General features: G+C 48.0%; 6 protein-coding genes across 6 annotated transcripts; 4 read left to right on the top strand and 2 right to left on the bottom strand.

Annotated features, from left to right (window-relative positions):
• Positions 1-40: 40 nt before the first annotated feature.
• Positions 41-1,297, bottom strand: C7M61_004268 (uncharacterized protein; the record flags this gene model as incomplete). The annotated part of the gene is made up of 1 exon (XM_024859590.1): positions 41-1,297. One exon carries the CDS (start codon positions 1,295-1,297, stop codon positions 41-43), a length of 1,257 nt encoding a protein of 418 aa, XP_024712259.1.
• A 1,954-nt stretch (positions 1,298-3,251) lies between these two features.
• On the top strand, positions 3,252-4,391 carry C7M61_004269 (pyridoxal-phosphate-dependent aminotransferase family protein; the record flags this gene model as incomplete). Its single annotated transcript, XM_024859591.1, has 1 exon — positions 3,252-4,391. The coding sequence occupies one exon, from the start codon at positions 3,252-3,254 to the stop codon at positions 4,389-4,391; it is 1,140 nt and encodes a 379-aa protein (XP_024712260.1).
• Positions 4,392-4,819: 428 nt separating this feature from the next.
• On the top strand, positions 4,820-5,620 carry C7M61_004270 (uncharacterized protein; the record flags this gene model as incomplete). The annotated part of the gene is made up of 1 exon (XM_024859592.1): positions 4,820-5,620. One exon carries the CDS (start codon positions 4,820-4,822, stop codon positions 5,618-5,620), a length of 801 nt encoding a protein of 266 aa, XP_024712261.1.
• A 655-nt stretch (positions 5,621-6,275) lies between these two features.
• TOP2 (DNA topoisomerase 2) lies at positions 6,276-10,604 on the top strand (the record flags this gene model as incomplete). The annotated part of the gene is made up of 1 exon (XM_024859593.1): positions 6,276-10,604. The coding sequence occupies one exon, from the start codon at positions 6,276-6,278 to the stop codon at positions 10,602-10,604; it is 4,329 nt and encodes a 1,442-aa protein (XP_024712262.1).
• Positions 10,605-11,266: 662 nt separating this feature from the next.
• C7M61_004272 (uncharacterized protein) lies at positions 11,267-12,286 on the top strand (the record flags this gene model as incomplete). Its single annotated transcript, XM_024859594.1, has 1 exon — positions 11,267-12,286. One exon carries the CDS (start codon positions 11,267-11,269, stop codon positions 12,284-12,286), a length of 1,020 nt encoding a protein of 339 aa, XP_024712263.1.
• A 671-nt stretch (positions 12,287-12,957) lies between these two features.
• On the bottom strand, positions 12,958-13,359 carry C7M61_004273 (uncharacterized protein; the record flags this gene model as incomplete). Its single annotated transcript, XM_024859595.1, has 1 exon — positions 12,958-13,359. One exon carries the CDS (start codon positions 13,357-13,359, stop codon positions 12,958-12,960), a length of 402 nt encoding a protein of 133 aa, XP_024712264.1.
• Between the last annotated feature and the right edge of the window lie 346 nt (positions 13,360-13,705).

A 13,705-nucleotide genomic window follows, 5' to 3' on the forward strand; every position in this document is an offset into this window, starting at 1 on the left:
TCGTCTTGCTTATAGATACCCCACATTCGAATATGATTTATTACAGTTCGTCTATCGTAAATGCACTGATGAGGTTGTCGCCGTAGCCCACGAACAACAACACTTCATGCTTGGCTCTTCGGAGCCGAAGAAGCTCTTTTCGTGATGCCAGTTGGGAAGAAACCTGAGGTGGATGGTAGAGATATGCACATAATGCTTTGGTAGTAGGTTTGGCGACTTCTGTCTGTTCTGTCTCAACCTTGATTCGTTCCACTCCCCTCTCCGATCGGCTGATTTCCTTTAAATCCTTGGTGTAACTTTTGAGCACGCCGTCCCAGAAAATCATATGGACTTCCTCGCCGATCTGGATATTCAGAATACCAGCATGTCGAAGGTTGAAGGTGGAGATCTCGCAATCGACAGGTTCAAAGTCGTCCAAAACCTCAATTTTCGGCCGTCCTAGAAGCAGCCCAAGTCCGCTGGAAGCTTTCACAGATGGTCCATTTTTGACCGTCGCAGGTTCACTTGATCCCTCCTTTAAAAGTTCACCGATCGATACCACAATAAGCTTCTTGGACGCCGATCCCGTATATAGCTTCTCGTCAGCGTACTCAAACGAAAGCACCGGCTGTGGCGAGTGGCCATTGTATGAAAACACCTCAGTCACCTTCAAGTCCTTATTGAGAAGGAGCAGTTCCCTCGCCAGAGCTGTTGAGTTCGACTCGTCCGTCAATTTGAAACCCTTCACTGTTCCCAGCTCATAGCCCACAAAAAGCAAGGACGACCCCACAAACCGTAGTTTCATGATAATGCCCTGACCGTCCCGTTTAGTCTCATCAACAGCACCAGTGCCCACTGAAAAGCCCTGAACGACTCTGGATAGACCCCACGGCTTTCCTGGCGCTGCGAGCTCGTAAATATCAAAATTCTCCGAGTCGGTAGTAGATGCCGTGGCCAAACGGCCGTCGATGTAGTCCACATTGCAGAAGTTCAAGGCGTTCACTGGGATCTCCTCGTATTTCGGTTTAGGCAAACCGTCCCTGCCCATATATGCCAAATCCGTTTCCACAGCAAGACCTTCTGTGGTCCAGAACCGAATTGCCGAGTCCCGGCCGTGTGTCAACAATCCATGGGGTGTGTTGATCAAGGTGATGATTTGACCATCGTGAGCTTTCCAGAAACCCAAGGGTCGCTTGGTCACGAGACTCCACACAACGACCCAGCCGTCTCTGTCTGCAGAAACAAGACCATGGGGAGTATCCAGAAATCCTGCAATTGGTGCCTTGTGGCCTCGTAGGGAGAACTGTCTGGTTACCATTAGTTCGCAGCCAATGCAGGTGAGAGTGGTGATGAGGTGAATTGTGTGGGTGTGGTAAATGAAAGAATTGATTTACGGTTTTGGGGATTTGGGGTTCGTTGGTGTTCTGGATGGGTGTTTGAGATTTGAAATGAGGGTGATTTGTCATTCTGGGTGGTTTTGAGAGGTATAGGTAGACCCAAGTAATGGCTGCGAAATGCTGTCGAACAGTCGTGAGGAATTGAGGATGTTTCAAGGATTGATCAATATTTTTCATGAATTGACTAATATCAGAATAGAGGTAAAATTGCAGTACCAGTTGCATAAAACCGTAATGGCATCGAACCTCTCCATTGCCTCGTCTGAATGGCAGTATGAAAGTGCATAGGTTCAGATCATTCAACATTAAACAGCAATGTCCTACTTAGTTTTACATTAGAGCGCATTAGAGGACATTAATGCTCCACTGTCTAATTACCGGATGTCATTGCCCCGCAGGGGTTAAAGGAACGCTCGTGGCTGCAACTCTATGCTGATATGAAGAGGAGTCCATGGTGATTCTGTTTCAATGCAGCAAATGGACCAGCCTAGGTTCCACCAAGCAGTGCAGTACCTTCAATCTGGTTTATCCCATTGACACTGAAATTTGGCCGCAGAGTTATAGCCTATTTGCAAGTTCAACTTTGATGCAGCTCTAGACTCTAGAGGAAACAATCACCGATTGAAGGCCGCTGGATCATGTAAAAGTGATGGATCTGGAAAAGTGATGAAGCTGAAATAGAGATAGAAAATAAAAAGCGGATCCAGAGAAGAGATCATCGATCAGCACTGGCGTTAGCATCTTACTTTGAAGATCACCAAGCCTACCTCAGGATCCACCACATCTATGCCAATCCAAAAATATTACGGCACAGGAATATTCTACTTTCAAGAGATTCCCCCTAGAAGCCCTTATCTCAAAAACCACCATGCTTTATGACCACCCGAGTTCAAATAACCTGGGCTGAAAAGTCGCTATCAATCTTCACATGCACAAGGCCAGTAGGCAAGATCAAACATCCCAAGTAATATGGAGCCATTGACCCAAGCGATCCACTCAATTGAGTCAAAACCAAGTATATCAAGCAAAATTCCATCAACGTCCCAACACCACTTCCCCGATTTACACCACACGGCTAGCCCTTTAGCTCTTTACCCCACGTTTCACGGTGCAAAGTCCCCAAACCATCTCTTCCTTCTCCAGCTGATCCATATCATCCCCATCGCATAGCAGTACTTCCAAATACCTAAATCAAAAATACTACCCCTCGATCCAACGTTTTTGACGTGTCCCCACTGGATCGAGCCATTTCGCAGCCAACCTCGGTCCCCCACACCAGCAACACCACCAGCAACACCACAAAACCATGGACAGCAAGCCAAAGAAGGCCTCCTCAACTATCCAACATTTAGCTAATTTCACCAAAACCCATCAAAACTTCGCTTTAGAACTTCTCCTCTAACCTCCCAAGAACATACCCTCAACTACATCACCAATTGGACCACACCAACCCAACTTCCACGCCACCACACTGGCCCCACCCTGGCCCCACCTGCCAACTATCCACCTCTCTCGCCCCAAAACCCTCCCGCCACGGCCGCCACCTCCCACCTGCTGCACCTCGTTCTGACTTCTCTCGAATTCCGTCTCTGACTCCGAACCGGTGCGCCGGTCCAACGGTGTCGCCGATACAACCAACGAAAAAACCACCACCTTCCCCCATAAACCGCACCTTTCCTGCCTATGCGCCCCCCTCCTCCACTCAATGCCGCCCAATTCCTCTCTTTTTTCTACTACCAGGCTGACAGCCCTCCTGCACCGGCGCGCCGGGCCTGGGGTATATCTACTCGACGTAACCACCCTCTTCTTTTGATGCTATCTACCCCGGCACTCTTCCGCCCTATCCAGTCAATTTTGCGTAGAAACTTTGTCAGAATGGCCTCCAACTACAAGCAACCAGAGCACAAGCTCACCATGATTCCTGGCCCCATTGAGTTCAGCGACGCTGTCTTGGGTGCCATGGCTACTCCTTCTCAGGCCCACACTTCGCCTGAATTCGTGAAAACTTTCCAGAATGTCTTGCAGAACTTGCGTAAGGTGTTCAAATCGACGGATCCTGAGGCCCAGCCTTACGTTGTCGCCGGTTCTGGTACTTTGGGCTGGGACGTTGCTGGTGCCAACTTGCTCAACAAGAACGACAAGGTGTTGGTTCTCCTGACGGGTTTCTTTTCCGACTCCTTTGCTGAGGCTTTGCAGGTCTACGAGGCCCAGGTTGACGTGGTGACGGCGCCTGTGGGCGACGTTGTGCCTCTTGACCAGATCGAGCTGCACTTGAAGAAGGAGAAGTACACCGCCATCACCATCACCCACGTGGACACCTCCACCGCTGTTGTTTCCGACGTGGGCAAGATCGCCGCTCTCGTCAAGAAGGTCTCGCCAGAGACTTTGATCATTGTCGACGGTGTGTGCTCCATTGGTGTGGAGAACATTGAGTTTGACAAGTGGGGCATTGACTTTGCCTTGACTGCTTCCCAGAAAGCCTTGGGCGCTCCTGCCGGCTTGTCTGTCTTCTACGCCTCTTCTAGAGCCGTCCAGAAGGCTCTCAACAAGGAGAAGCCTGCTGCTTTCTTCGCCTCCATGAAGAAGTGGACTCCTATCATGAAGGCCTACGAGGGCGGTGGAGCTGCTTACTTCGCCACCCCAGCCATCCAGAACGTCACCGCCCTCAAGGTGTCCATTGACGAGATCTTGGGCCAGGGCTTGGACGCCAGATACGCTACCCACGACGAGGCTTCCACCAAGTTCAAGAACGAGATCGAGGCTTTGGGCATGAAGCTCGTGCCTAACAAGGAGGTTGCCGCTCACGGTCTTACCGCCGCCTACTTCCCAGAGGGTGTCAACGGTCCAGACTTCTTGGGCAAGTTGGCCACAAAGGGCTTCACTGTCGCTGGCGGCATCCACAAGGCTTTGGTGGGCAAGTACTTCCGTGTCGGCCACATGGGCTACTCTGTCTACGAGGGCCACGTCGACCGTTTGCTTGCTGCCATCAAGGAGACCTTGTCCGAGTTGAAGTAGGTGCGCTGATTGTGTGAATTGTCACGGATGTGAGGACTCGACCAGTGTAATATCAGAGACATGAATGAAGAAATAAAGATGTACAATCGTAGCGGCTTTATCTCTCAAAGATGACGAAAAGCTTGAATGACTTTAAATGCAAGGAAAATCTCGCAGAACAGTCTGATATCATCAGCTGTCTCTAGACGAGCCATGGCTGCGAATTCTTCAACCTACCATACGTAGTACCATACATTGTAGTGTCGATTCACAAATCTAAAGAAATATGAAATCAACTTATCAATAGTAATCCAAAGCCATAATAACCTTTCAAAACGAAAATTCAATTGTTTTAGGGCAACCCGTCAGACCAATTTTTCACCTCCACACCACCATAACCCTGGCATCGCGCGTTAGATAAACACTTACAAATTCATCCTACTTTAATCATGGACATCGACCCGTACAGCGTGCTACAGGTCGACAAGGAGGCCACGCCCCTTGCTATCAAAAAAGCATACAAGAAGCTATCGCTAAAATTCCACCCTGACAAAATCCAACAACTGAATCTGGATGTGGACAAGACGGTATTTCCCCAGATCCAGTTCGCCTACAGCATTTTATCTGATCCAGCCAAGCGCAGTCGATACGATACAACGGGACTGTTGGGGTACTCGGGAGAAGAAGATGTTTTCGACTGGAAAGACTATTTTGCCCTGATGACGGAAAAGATCACCATAGACATGATCGAGGAGGACAGGGCCAAGTACCAGGGTTCTGAGGAGGAGAAGGAGGACATTTTGCATAACTTCGCCTACTACGAGGGTGATTTTCTCCGACTTTTTGAGGTGATTCCGCATTTGGAGTTTGACGAGACTCAGGAGAGCAGGGTGTTTGATATCGTGGATGAAGCTTTGGTTTCAGGCGCCATCGACATAGACAAGAACATGCAAAAGACGTGGGACAAGTACAAGAAGCTGCGAAAGACGAAGGTCAAGCAGATGTTGAAGAAGTTGGCCAAGGAGGCCAAGCAGGCGGAGGAGATGTCGAAGAAAATCACGAAAAAGCCATTGAAGACCGAGGGAGATCTTGCGGCGCTCATTCAGCGGAAGAATGCTGGCAAATTGGATGATTTGATCAGCAATCTCGAAGCCAAGTATGGTAAGTCCAAGGGCAAGAAGCGCCAGGCGCCAGATCTTGATGATGAGGAATTTGAGCGTATCCAGAAGTCGATGAAGAAGAAGCGTTAATAGGAATGCATAGACCGGTGGGGTAACCCAGCGGTGGATAGATTAAGGTGTAGGTGGTGGGTTGGACAGGGTTTGGAGGGATGCAGATTTGACTATCCGGCTCTAGTTATTGCAAAAATATGTTTCAATTGAGTTCGTGAGTGAGCTTTTCTTTTCAGTGATATAAAGAGGTAGTTTGAGTACTTGAAGTATCCTTTGAGTAAATGCAAAAGTTAGATCTTTCAAAAGATAGTGAAACACTCCTGAAAGTTAGGTGAGACATTTCATCCTATGTGAATTGTGTACCAAAATCCAAAAACGACAACAGTACTTTCACATAAAGTTATTTACTATATAATCAGGATGAAAATACCCTAATCAATCGAAATCACCCTTAAATGCCACCTTCTTCACCCACTCTACCACATCGACAATGCACCATAACACTGAAACACGCGAAAACACACCCACCAATCCAGCCCTCCCCAACGTACCCAAGCGTAAAACCTAAAAAATCTCAAATATCCCCTGACAAAAAAGAGGAAATCCTGCCCTATTTATACCCTTGATGCTCCGGCGTGTTGGGATCCTTCTTCCGTGTCTTCGTCTCAGCCGTACCCCGTGCGCGATCGCGTCTTTCTACAACTACCAGTTCTTCAGAACCAAAACATACAAGATGTCCGACTTTTCCGACGAGGATTTTCTGGACGAGTCATTTTCCGACGTTGAAGTCGTGCCAAAGAAGGAATCCAAATCTTCCAAAACGCCACTTCTGGATTCTTCAAACACAACACCTACATCAAATGGAGGAGCCAGTCTGGGGGCATCAGCCCAATACCAGAAATTGTCTCAGCTCGAGCATATCTTGAAACGTCCTGATACATATATTGGGTCCGTGGAGAAGAATGATGTTGATATCTGGCACTTTGATGCGGAAACAGAGTCCATGAAGTTCTCCAAAGTGACCTTCGTCCCTGGTCTCTATAAGATCTTCGATGAAATCTTGGTTAACGCCGCCGATAACAAGATCAGAGATCCAAAGATGAAGAACATCAAGGTCGACATTGATCCTGAAAATAACAAAATCTCCGTCATGAACGACGGTAAGGGTATCCCTGTGGAGATCCACGATAAGGAGAAGATGTACATTCCAGAGATGATCTTTGGTAACTTGCTCACGTCATCCAACTACGACGACGACCAGAAGAAGGTGGTGGGTGGTAGAAACGGTTTCGGTGCTAAGCTTTGTAATATCTTCTCCACTGAGTTCACCGTGGAGACATCGGATCAAAACACAAAGCTTGTGTATGAGCAGACGTGGACCAACAATATGTCCAAAGTGTCCAAACCTAGAATCACAAAAGCCAAAAACAAGAAGGAATACACCAAGGTTACGTTTAGACCTGACTTGTCCAAGTTCAATATGGATTCCCTCGATAGCGACATCCTTTCGGTGCTCCGCAGACGTGTCTACGATTTGTGTGGTACCGTGAAGGACTGTAACGTCTTCTTGAACGAAAAGAAGCTCAGTATCCGTAACTTCAAAAACTACGTGGAGATGTACGTCAAGGCCATCCAAGAGCGCTCTCCAGACTTGGCCATTGATACCGAGGCAAACAACCGCACAACGATAGTCCACGAGGTTATCAACGACAGATGGGAATTGGCGTTCGCTGTCAGTGATGGTAACTTCAACCAGGTCAGTTTTGTCAACTCCATCGCTACCACAGCAGGCGGAACACATGTAAAATACGTCTCCGATCAAATCATCAACAAGCTTATGGATGAGCTCAACAAAGGTAAGAAGGGTAAGAAAGCCATGATCAAGCCTCAACAAATCAAAAATCACATTTTCATCTTCATCAACTGTTTGATCGAAAACCCAGCATTCACGTCTCAGACTAAGGAGCAGCTTACCACAAGGCCATCTGAGTTTGCATCCAAGGCCAAGGATAAAATTGTCATCAGTGACCAGTTTATCAAGAAGCTCTCCAAGACGAGCATCATCGAGGCTATCCAGACCATTGTCGATGCCAACGAGGGCAAGGCCTTGCAAAAGGATGACGGTAAGAGAAGAACCCGTATTAAAGGTCAGGCCAAGCTTGTGGATGCCAATAAAGCCGGTACAAAGGAAGGCTACAAGTGTACTCTTATTTTGACTGAGGGTGATTCTGCCAAGTCTTTGGCTGTTGCCGGTCTATCAGTCGTTGGAAGAGATTACTATGGCTGTTTCCCTCTCCGTGGTAAATTGTTGAACGTGAGAGACGCCTCTACCGAAATGATCGCTAAGAATGCTGAAATTACTGCTTTAAAACAAATTATCGGGTTGCAACACAGAAAGGCCTACAACCGTGATAATATCAAAGATTTGAGATACGGCCACGTTATGATCATGACAGATCAGGATCATGATGGTTCGCATATCAAGGGTTTGCTTATCAACTTTTTTGAAACCAGTTTCCCAGGTTTGCTTAACATCGATGAATTCCTTCTTGAATTTATCACCCCAATTGTTAAAGTCTCTATTAAGAGCAGAGGTAGAGCTGGAGACACAAAGATTCCTTTCTATTCGATGCCAGAGTTTGAGCAATGGAGAGAAACGGAGGGTAAGAATTGTCGCTGGACTCACAAGTACTACAAGGGTTTGGGTACTTCCACCACCACAGAAGCCAGAGAGTACTTTTCGAAGTTGGATAAGCACTTGAAGTATTTCCATGCTCTTCAAGATGATGATTCGAGTTTGATTGATTTGGCTTTCTCGAAGAAGAAAGCTGATGATCGTAAGGAATGGTTACAGGGTTTCCAGCCTGGTACATACCTTGATTCTGACTTGTCTGTTATCCCTATTAGTGATTTCATTAACAGAGAATTGATTTTGTTTTCCATGGCAGACAACATCAGATCCATTCCATCTGTATTGGATGGTTTCAAACCAGGTCAGCGTAAAGTTATGTTCGGTTGCTTCAAGAGAAATTTGAAGAATGAGATGAAGGTTGTGAACTTGGCCGGTTATATCAGTGACAAGACAGGATATCATCACGGTGATCAGTCTTTGGTCCAGACCATTATTGGTTTGGCGCAGAACTTCATTGGCTCAAATAACTTGAATCTTCTTAAACCAAACGGTGGTTTCGGTACCAGAGCTGCTGGCGGTAAAGATTTCTCTGCTGCAAGATATATTTTCACTGAGTTGACGGAAATTACCAGAAAAATTTTCAACCCATTGGATGATCCATTATATACATATGTGCAAGATGATGCCCAAACTGTGGAGCCTGAGTGGTACTTGCCGGTCATTCCAATGGTTTTGGTGAATGGTGCTGATGGTATTGGTACTGGTTGGTCTACCAACATTCCATCCTTCAATCCACTTGATATTGTTGCCAACATCAAGAGACTCATGGATGGTGAAGAGATTCAGGAAATGCTTCCATGGTACAAAGGATGGGAAGGTGACGTGCACAAGATTGGTGAAGGTAAGTTCAAACTCACTGGTCGTATCGAGCAAATTGATGACAAGACCTTAGAAATCACAGAAATTCCAGTCAAGTCGTGGACAAACAACGTGAAGGAATTCTTGTTGGACGCTGTCAACTCGGATAAACCTTGGATCAAGGATATGGAGGAGCAGCATGCTGCCAGTATCCGATTTGTGATCAAATTGACCCAAGCTGAGATGGAGAAGTCCCACCACATTGGATTGCTCGAGAGATTCAAGTTGATCTCGACTGTTTCCACTGGTAACATGGTCGCTTTTGACCCAGCCGGCAGAATCAAGAAGTACGAGAGCGCCAGCGAAATCTTGCGTGACTTCTACTTCGTCCGTTTGGAATACTATCAGAAGCGTAAGGATCACTTATCCGAGGACTTGCTGAACCAATTGGTCAGATTGAGTGAGCAGGCACGTTTCATTAAATTGATCATCGACAAGGAGTTGACTGTCTCGAACAAGAAGAGAAGTATCTTGGTGGAAAGATTGATGGAACTCAACTTCGCTAGGTTTGATAAGCAAGGTAAGAGAGTTAATGTCGAGCAAAGAAGCGACTTGTTCGTGGAGGCCGAGGAAGCTTTGCAGGAAGAAGAGGAGGAAGTTGGTGACGTCAGTCTCTTGAACTCCAGAGGTATCAACGATTTGGAGGAAGAAGACGAAAGTGAACATAAGCCAGAGAACGTCTACACTCAATATGACTACTTGCTTGGAATGTCGCTCTGGTCTTTGACTAGAGAGAGGTACGAAAAGTTGTTGAACCAGCGTGACGAAAAGGAGAGCGAGCTCAACATTCTCTTGGGCAAGAGCGCCAAGGACTTGTGGAACGAGGATCTTGAAGTATTCGTCACTGCCTGGGAGAAGTTTTTGGACGAAGACGAAAAGGAGAGGAATAGCTTGATTACGGGCAAGGGTACCAAAGCCACCAAGAGAAGGCGGAAGGCTGTGAAGGACGAGGATGAGGACTACGGAGCTCCGAAGAAGAAGACCAAAAAGGCTGTGCCTGAGCTGAACAGCAGCACTCCCAAGCCAACTGTGAAGAAAGAGGCCACTGAAGGAGTCAGCAAGCCCAAGAAGACCCAGGGTCAGCTTCCGTTCGGCAAGAAGGAACTGCCCCAGGAGCTGCCTAAGGAGGCACCTGAGGATAATCTTCTTACCTTTTTCAGCAAGCCGAAGGCCTCGAAAAAGAAGCCCGAGTCCAAGAGAAGCCTGATGTTTGGCGACAGCTCGGACGATGACCTCATTGAGCAGGTGAGCCAGACCATCGATGGAGACGAAGACACGTCTTCCAGCAAGTCTGCTCGTGCGGTCTCGACGCCAGAGCCTCAAGCTGTGCCCGCGAAACCAAAGAGCAAATCAAAGGCGAAACAAAATTTAAACGATGAGCTCGATGACTTGATGATCGTCGGGGAAAACTCGCCGCCAAGAAAGAGAAAAACGCCAGTGAGCTACCAAATCGAAGAGTTGAGCGAGTCGGAGTCAGAGGCTTCGTCGGAAGATTACACTGACGATGAGTAATAGTCCATTTTGCATTGGGAAAGCGCAAGAGTCCGACTTTTCTGCAGCAAGTGCCACGGGTGCAAAAGTTCAAGGCAGCACCACGCGTGCGTTGGACCAAACAAAAAACCCGAATTAGGTCTCGGCTTACGCCCAGGGCGGGCCGTATTTGATTTAAAAAAAAAAAAAATCCACCAGTCCGCCTTGCGAAGTTGTACGGTGGCTGGGACCTGGCATGCGTGACGGCTGCGGCGTGTTTCACCTGGGTTCCCTGAAACAGCGAGAAAGCAAAAAATAATTATCGAGTCGCCGAGCCTGGCTTCACAGGGAAGGACCACCTCGGCGTTAGGCTCCCTCGGCGTATATATGTGTTTAAATTGACCCGTGTCACGACCCCTTGTTTTCTGTATTCTTTTATTCTTCATCTGTTCCAGTCGGCAACGCAGCACACATCTCCGCCCTGCTGCACTATTCTTGGTCTTGTCTTCTCTTGACGCAAAGAATTTTCCAAATCCCGCCTTAAACCCCCAGCGGCCTGTGTTTTCCGCTCCTACTACATCGTGGAACATCACCAGATTGCCGAGTTGCATCGCATTCTCGAGACCAAAATAGTCTCTAGAGATCATCGCTGATCGCGCCGAAAATCTTACCTCCAAGCTACCACAAAACAGCTTTTTTGTAAGATGAATCCAGATTTTCCTCAGGGGCCGCCGTCGGATCCTTACTTCAAGTTGAACTCGGGATCCGCGTCCTTGTCCTCGACAGGGGGCTTTAAGGAGCCGCTCGAGTACGACGAATCCGCAAATCCACGAGCTCAACAGAACCCTGGTAACTATGTGGGCGTCCCGGTGGCGCCTTATTCTCAATTCGACGGTCTGTTCTCGGGGACAGCTCAGACTCGAGCCTCAGTTCAACTCCCACAGCATCTCCAGAATCCGCCACAACTGGGCCAGCAACCTCAACTACAACATCCACAGTTCCCAGGCCAGCTCCCACTTAATCAACAGGTGCAACCGGCTCCGCTTCAGCCGCAAATCCACGGCTTGGGTCAGCCTTTGGGCCAGCCAATGGGCCAATCTCATATCAGTCAAAACCACCATCAATTGAACCACCAGCTGGGGCAGCTTCAACCACACCAGGTTCAGCAATTTCCCCAGCAAATCCCTCAGCATCTCCAGCATCACACGCCCGTCCAGCATAATCAAATCTCTTCTCAGAGCCATCAGCCCACTCAGCATCCACTTCAAATTCCACAAGCACCTCCACAAAACCAGAACCCTCGGGAAGACGGCGAGAGGGACAACAAGGAGTCGGCACACTTTCAAGAGCACGACGTTGAGCTCCTCAAGCAGCTTCTTCCAGCAGGCGAAAAACACAAGTGGAAGCAGATCGCCAAGCAGATCAACCGCCACAACCAAACAAACGGCAACGGCAGCGAGAACAACAGCACCAGCGGCACGGGCAGAAGCGGCACGCTGTCATCTTTGGAGCTGGAGGAGGATTTGTCCAACGGGCAGGTTCCCACCTCTGGAAGGAAGAATGTTTCTGCAACATACGTGGTACGCCAATACCAGCACATGCTCGGTTTTCCCAAGGCGCTGGGTTCGTTTGGAGAATTAGCTTCGTCGTTGCCCTATGCGGTTGCCGAAAAGGGCTGGGATGATGTGGATGAAAACGAGAAGCAGTTGTTGAACGACCAGTGAGGTGTTAGTGGTGGGAGTATACGGGCGGTACTTCAAAATTTGGGCCGTTCCCATAATCAGCATCGAGTGTGAAGGTGGAGTTAACTTATTAAAAGAAGGTCGGTCGTCATTGTTGCCAGCATATCTCCAGACGCCCGCAAGCGTTTCTTAATTTTCAAAATCGTCCGTGGTACCCAGTGCAGATATTCTCAAGGAGACAAAGCAACCCTTATTAATTAGCAGCATGACTGACATCCCAGTGGGATTTTGAGGTCAACGGGTCTACTTTGTTGGTGACGGCTGCAAAAGCAGTGTAATTATGGCAGCGTCATTATGGCAGCGTCATTATGGCAGCGTCAATATGACAACGTCGTCACGGCAGCGAGAGCTTTGGACACCATTCGATGGATACCGCTTCGCTCCCTGCAAAATCGCCAATCTCCAAGAATATCCCCAGGATCAGTACCATACGGCAGCGTATAGCATCTTCAATTCTCGCCCATAAGTACCATGTAGCGCCGGACATACCCTCAATTGGCATACCCTTCTTTCATCTACTAAAGCTCAATTGTGGTAACTCAATGCCTTTATTGACTCTTTAGTTGTTGCCTGTGGACCCCTACATTATGGATGTAAGCTGACCAGATGTCAATGGGCCCAAAGAGCCCAAAAAATCATCTATCACTGTCAATTCAGCTCTCCTCAACATTGCACTTTTCACACGTAAGCATTAGCCCCGGTTCCTTAGGATTGACACTCTCAGCATGACCTAGACCAGCCTCTGGAAAAAGAGCGTTTCTAAGGATCACCTTCAAAAGCTTCGAATCAGGAAACCCATCGTAGAAGTACGGCTCCGACTGGCTCTCCGTCAGCTTCTTCATGCGCCGTTTGTACACCGTTTTTTCGCCCTCCTTGTCGGTAACAGTGATTTCGAAAAGTCCCGGTTGATCATAACTAGGGCACACGGCGACCTCAGGAATCAAGTTCTTTTCCGGGTCGCTGAAGGTTTGCAATATCTCCTGGAGATACCACACAGCCCTGTTTTGCCATTTGCACCGGGCACAGTAGTAGATTGACACTTTTGGCGAAGGCATTATGTAGTTGGTTTTCGCGATCAAAGGTGGACAAGGAGCGGTGATAGTGGATTCTGAGGGGGGGTTGATTTTTTAAAGTTTGAGTTTTTTTTGTGGGTTCATTTGATTCGTCGTCTGGGCCGATGGAGAAGAGTGACGTTCCCCGATTGACGTGGGGCAGATCTCCGACGATCGTGATATACACCGTGCTTTTGGTAGGCGGTGGTCCAGAAGAGGGTGGTGATTTTTTTTGGATTTGGGAGTTTGAGGGTGGGGATTTGGGGTATTTATAGTTTTTAAAAGAAGAGGGCCCGATCAGCAAGTTTCCAGCGAATTCAGGGGATTTAGGTGCCGTTGCGTTGGTATT

This window comes from Candidozyma pseudohaemuli (assembly GCF_003013735.1).
Source record: "Candidozyma pseudohaemuli strain B12108 chromosome Unknown scaffold00013, whole genome shotgun sequence".
NCBI lineage: Eukaryota > Fungi > Ascomycota > Pichiomycetes > Serinales > Metschnikowiaceae > Candidozyma > Candidozyma pseudohaemuli.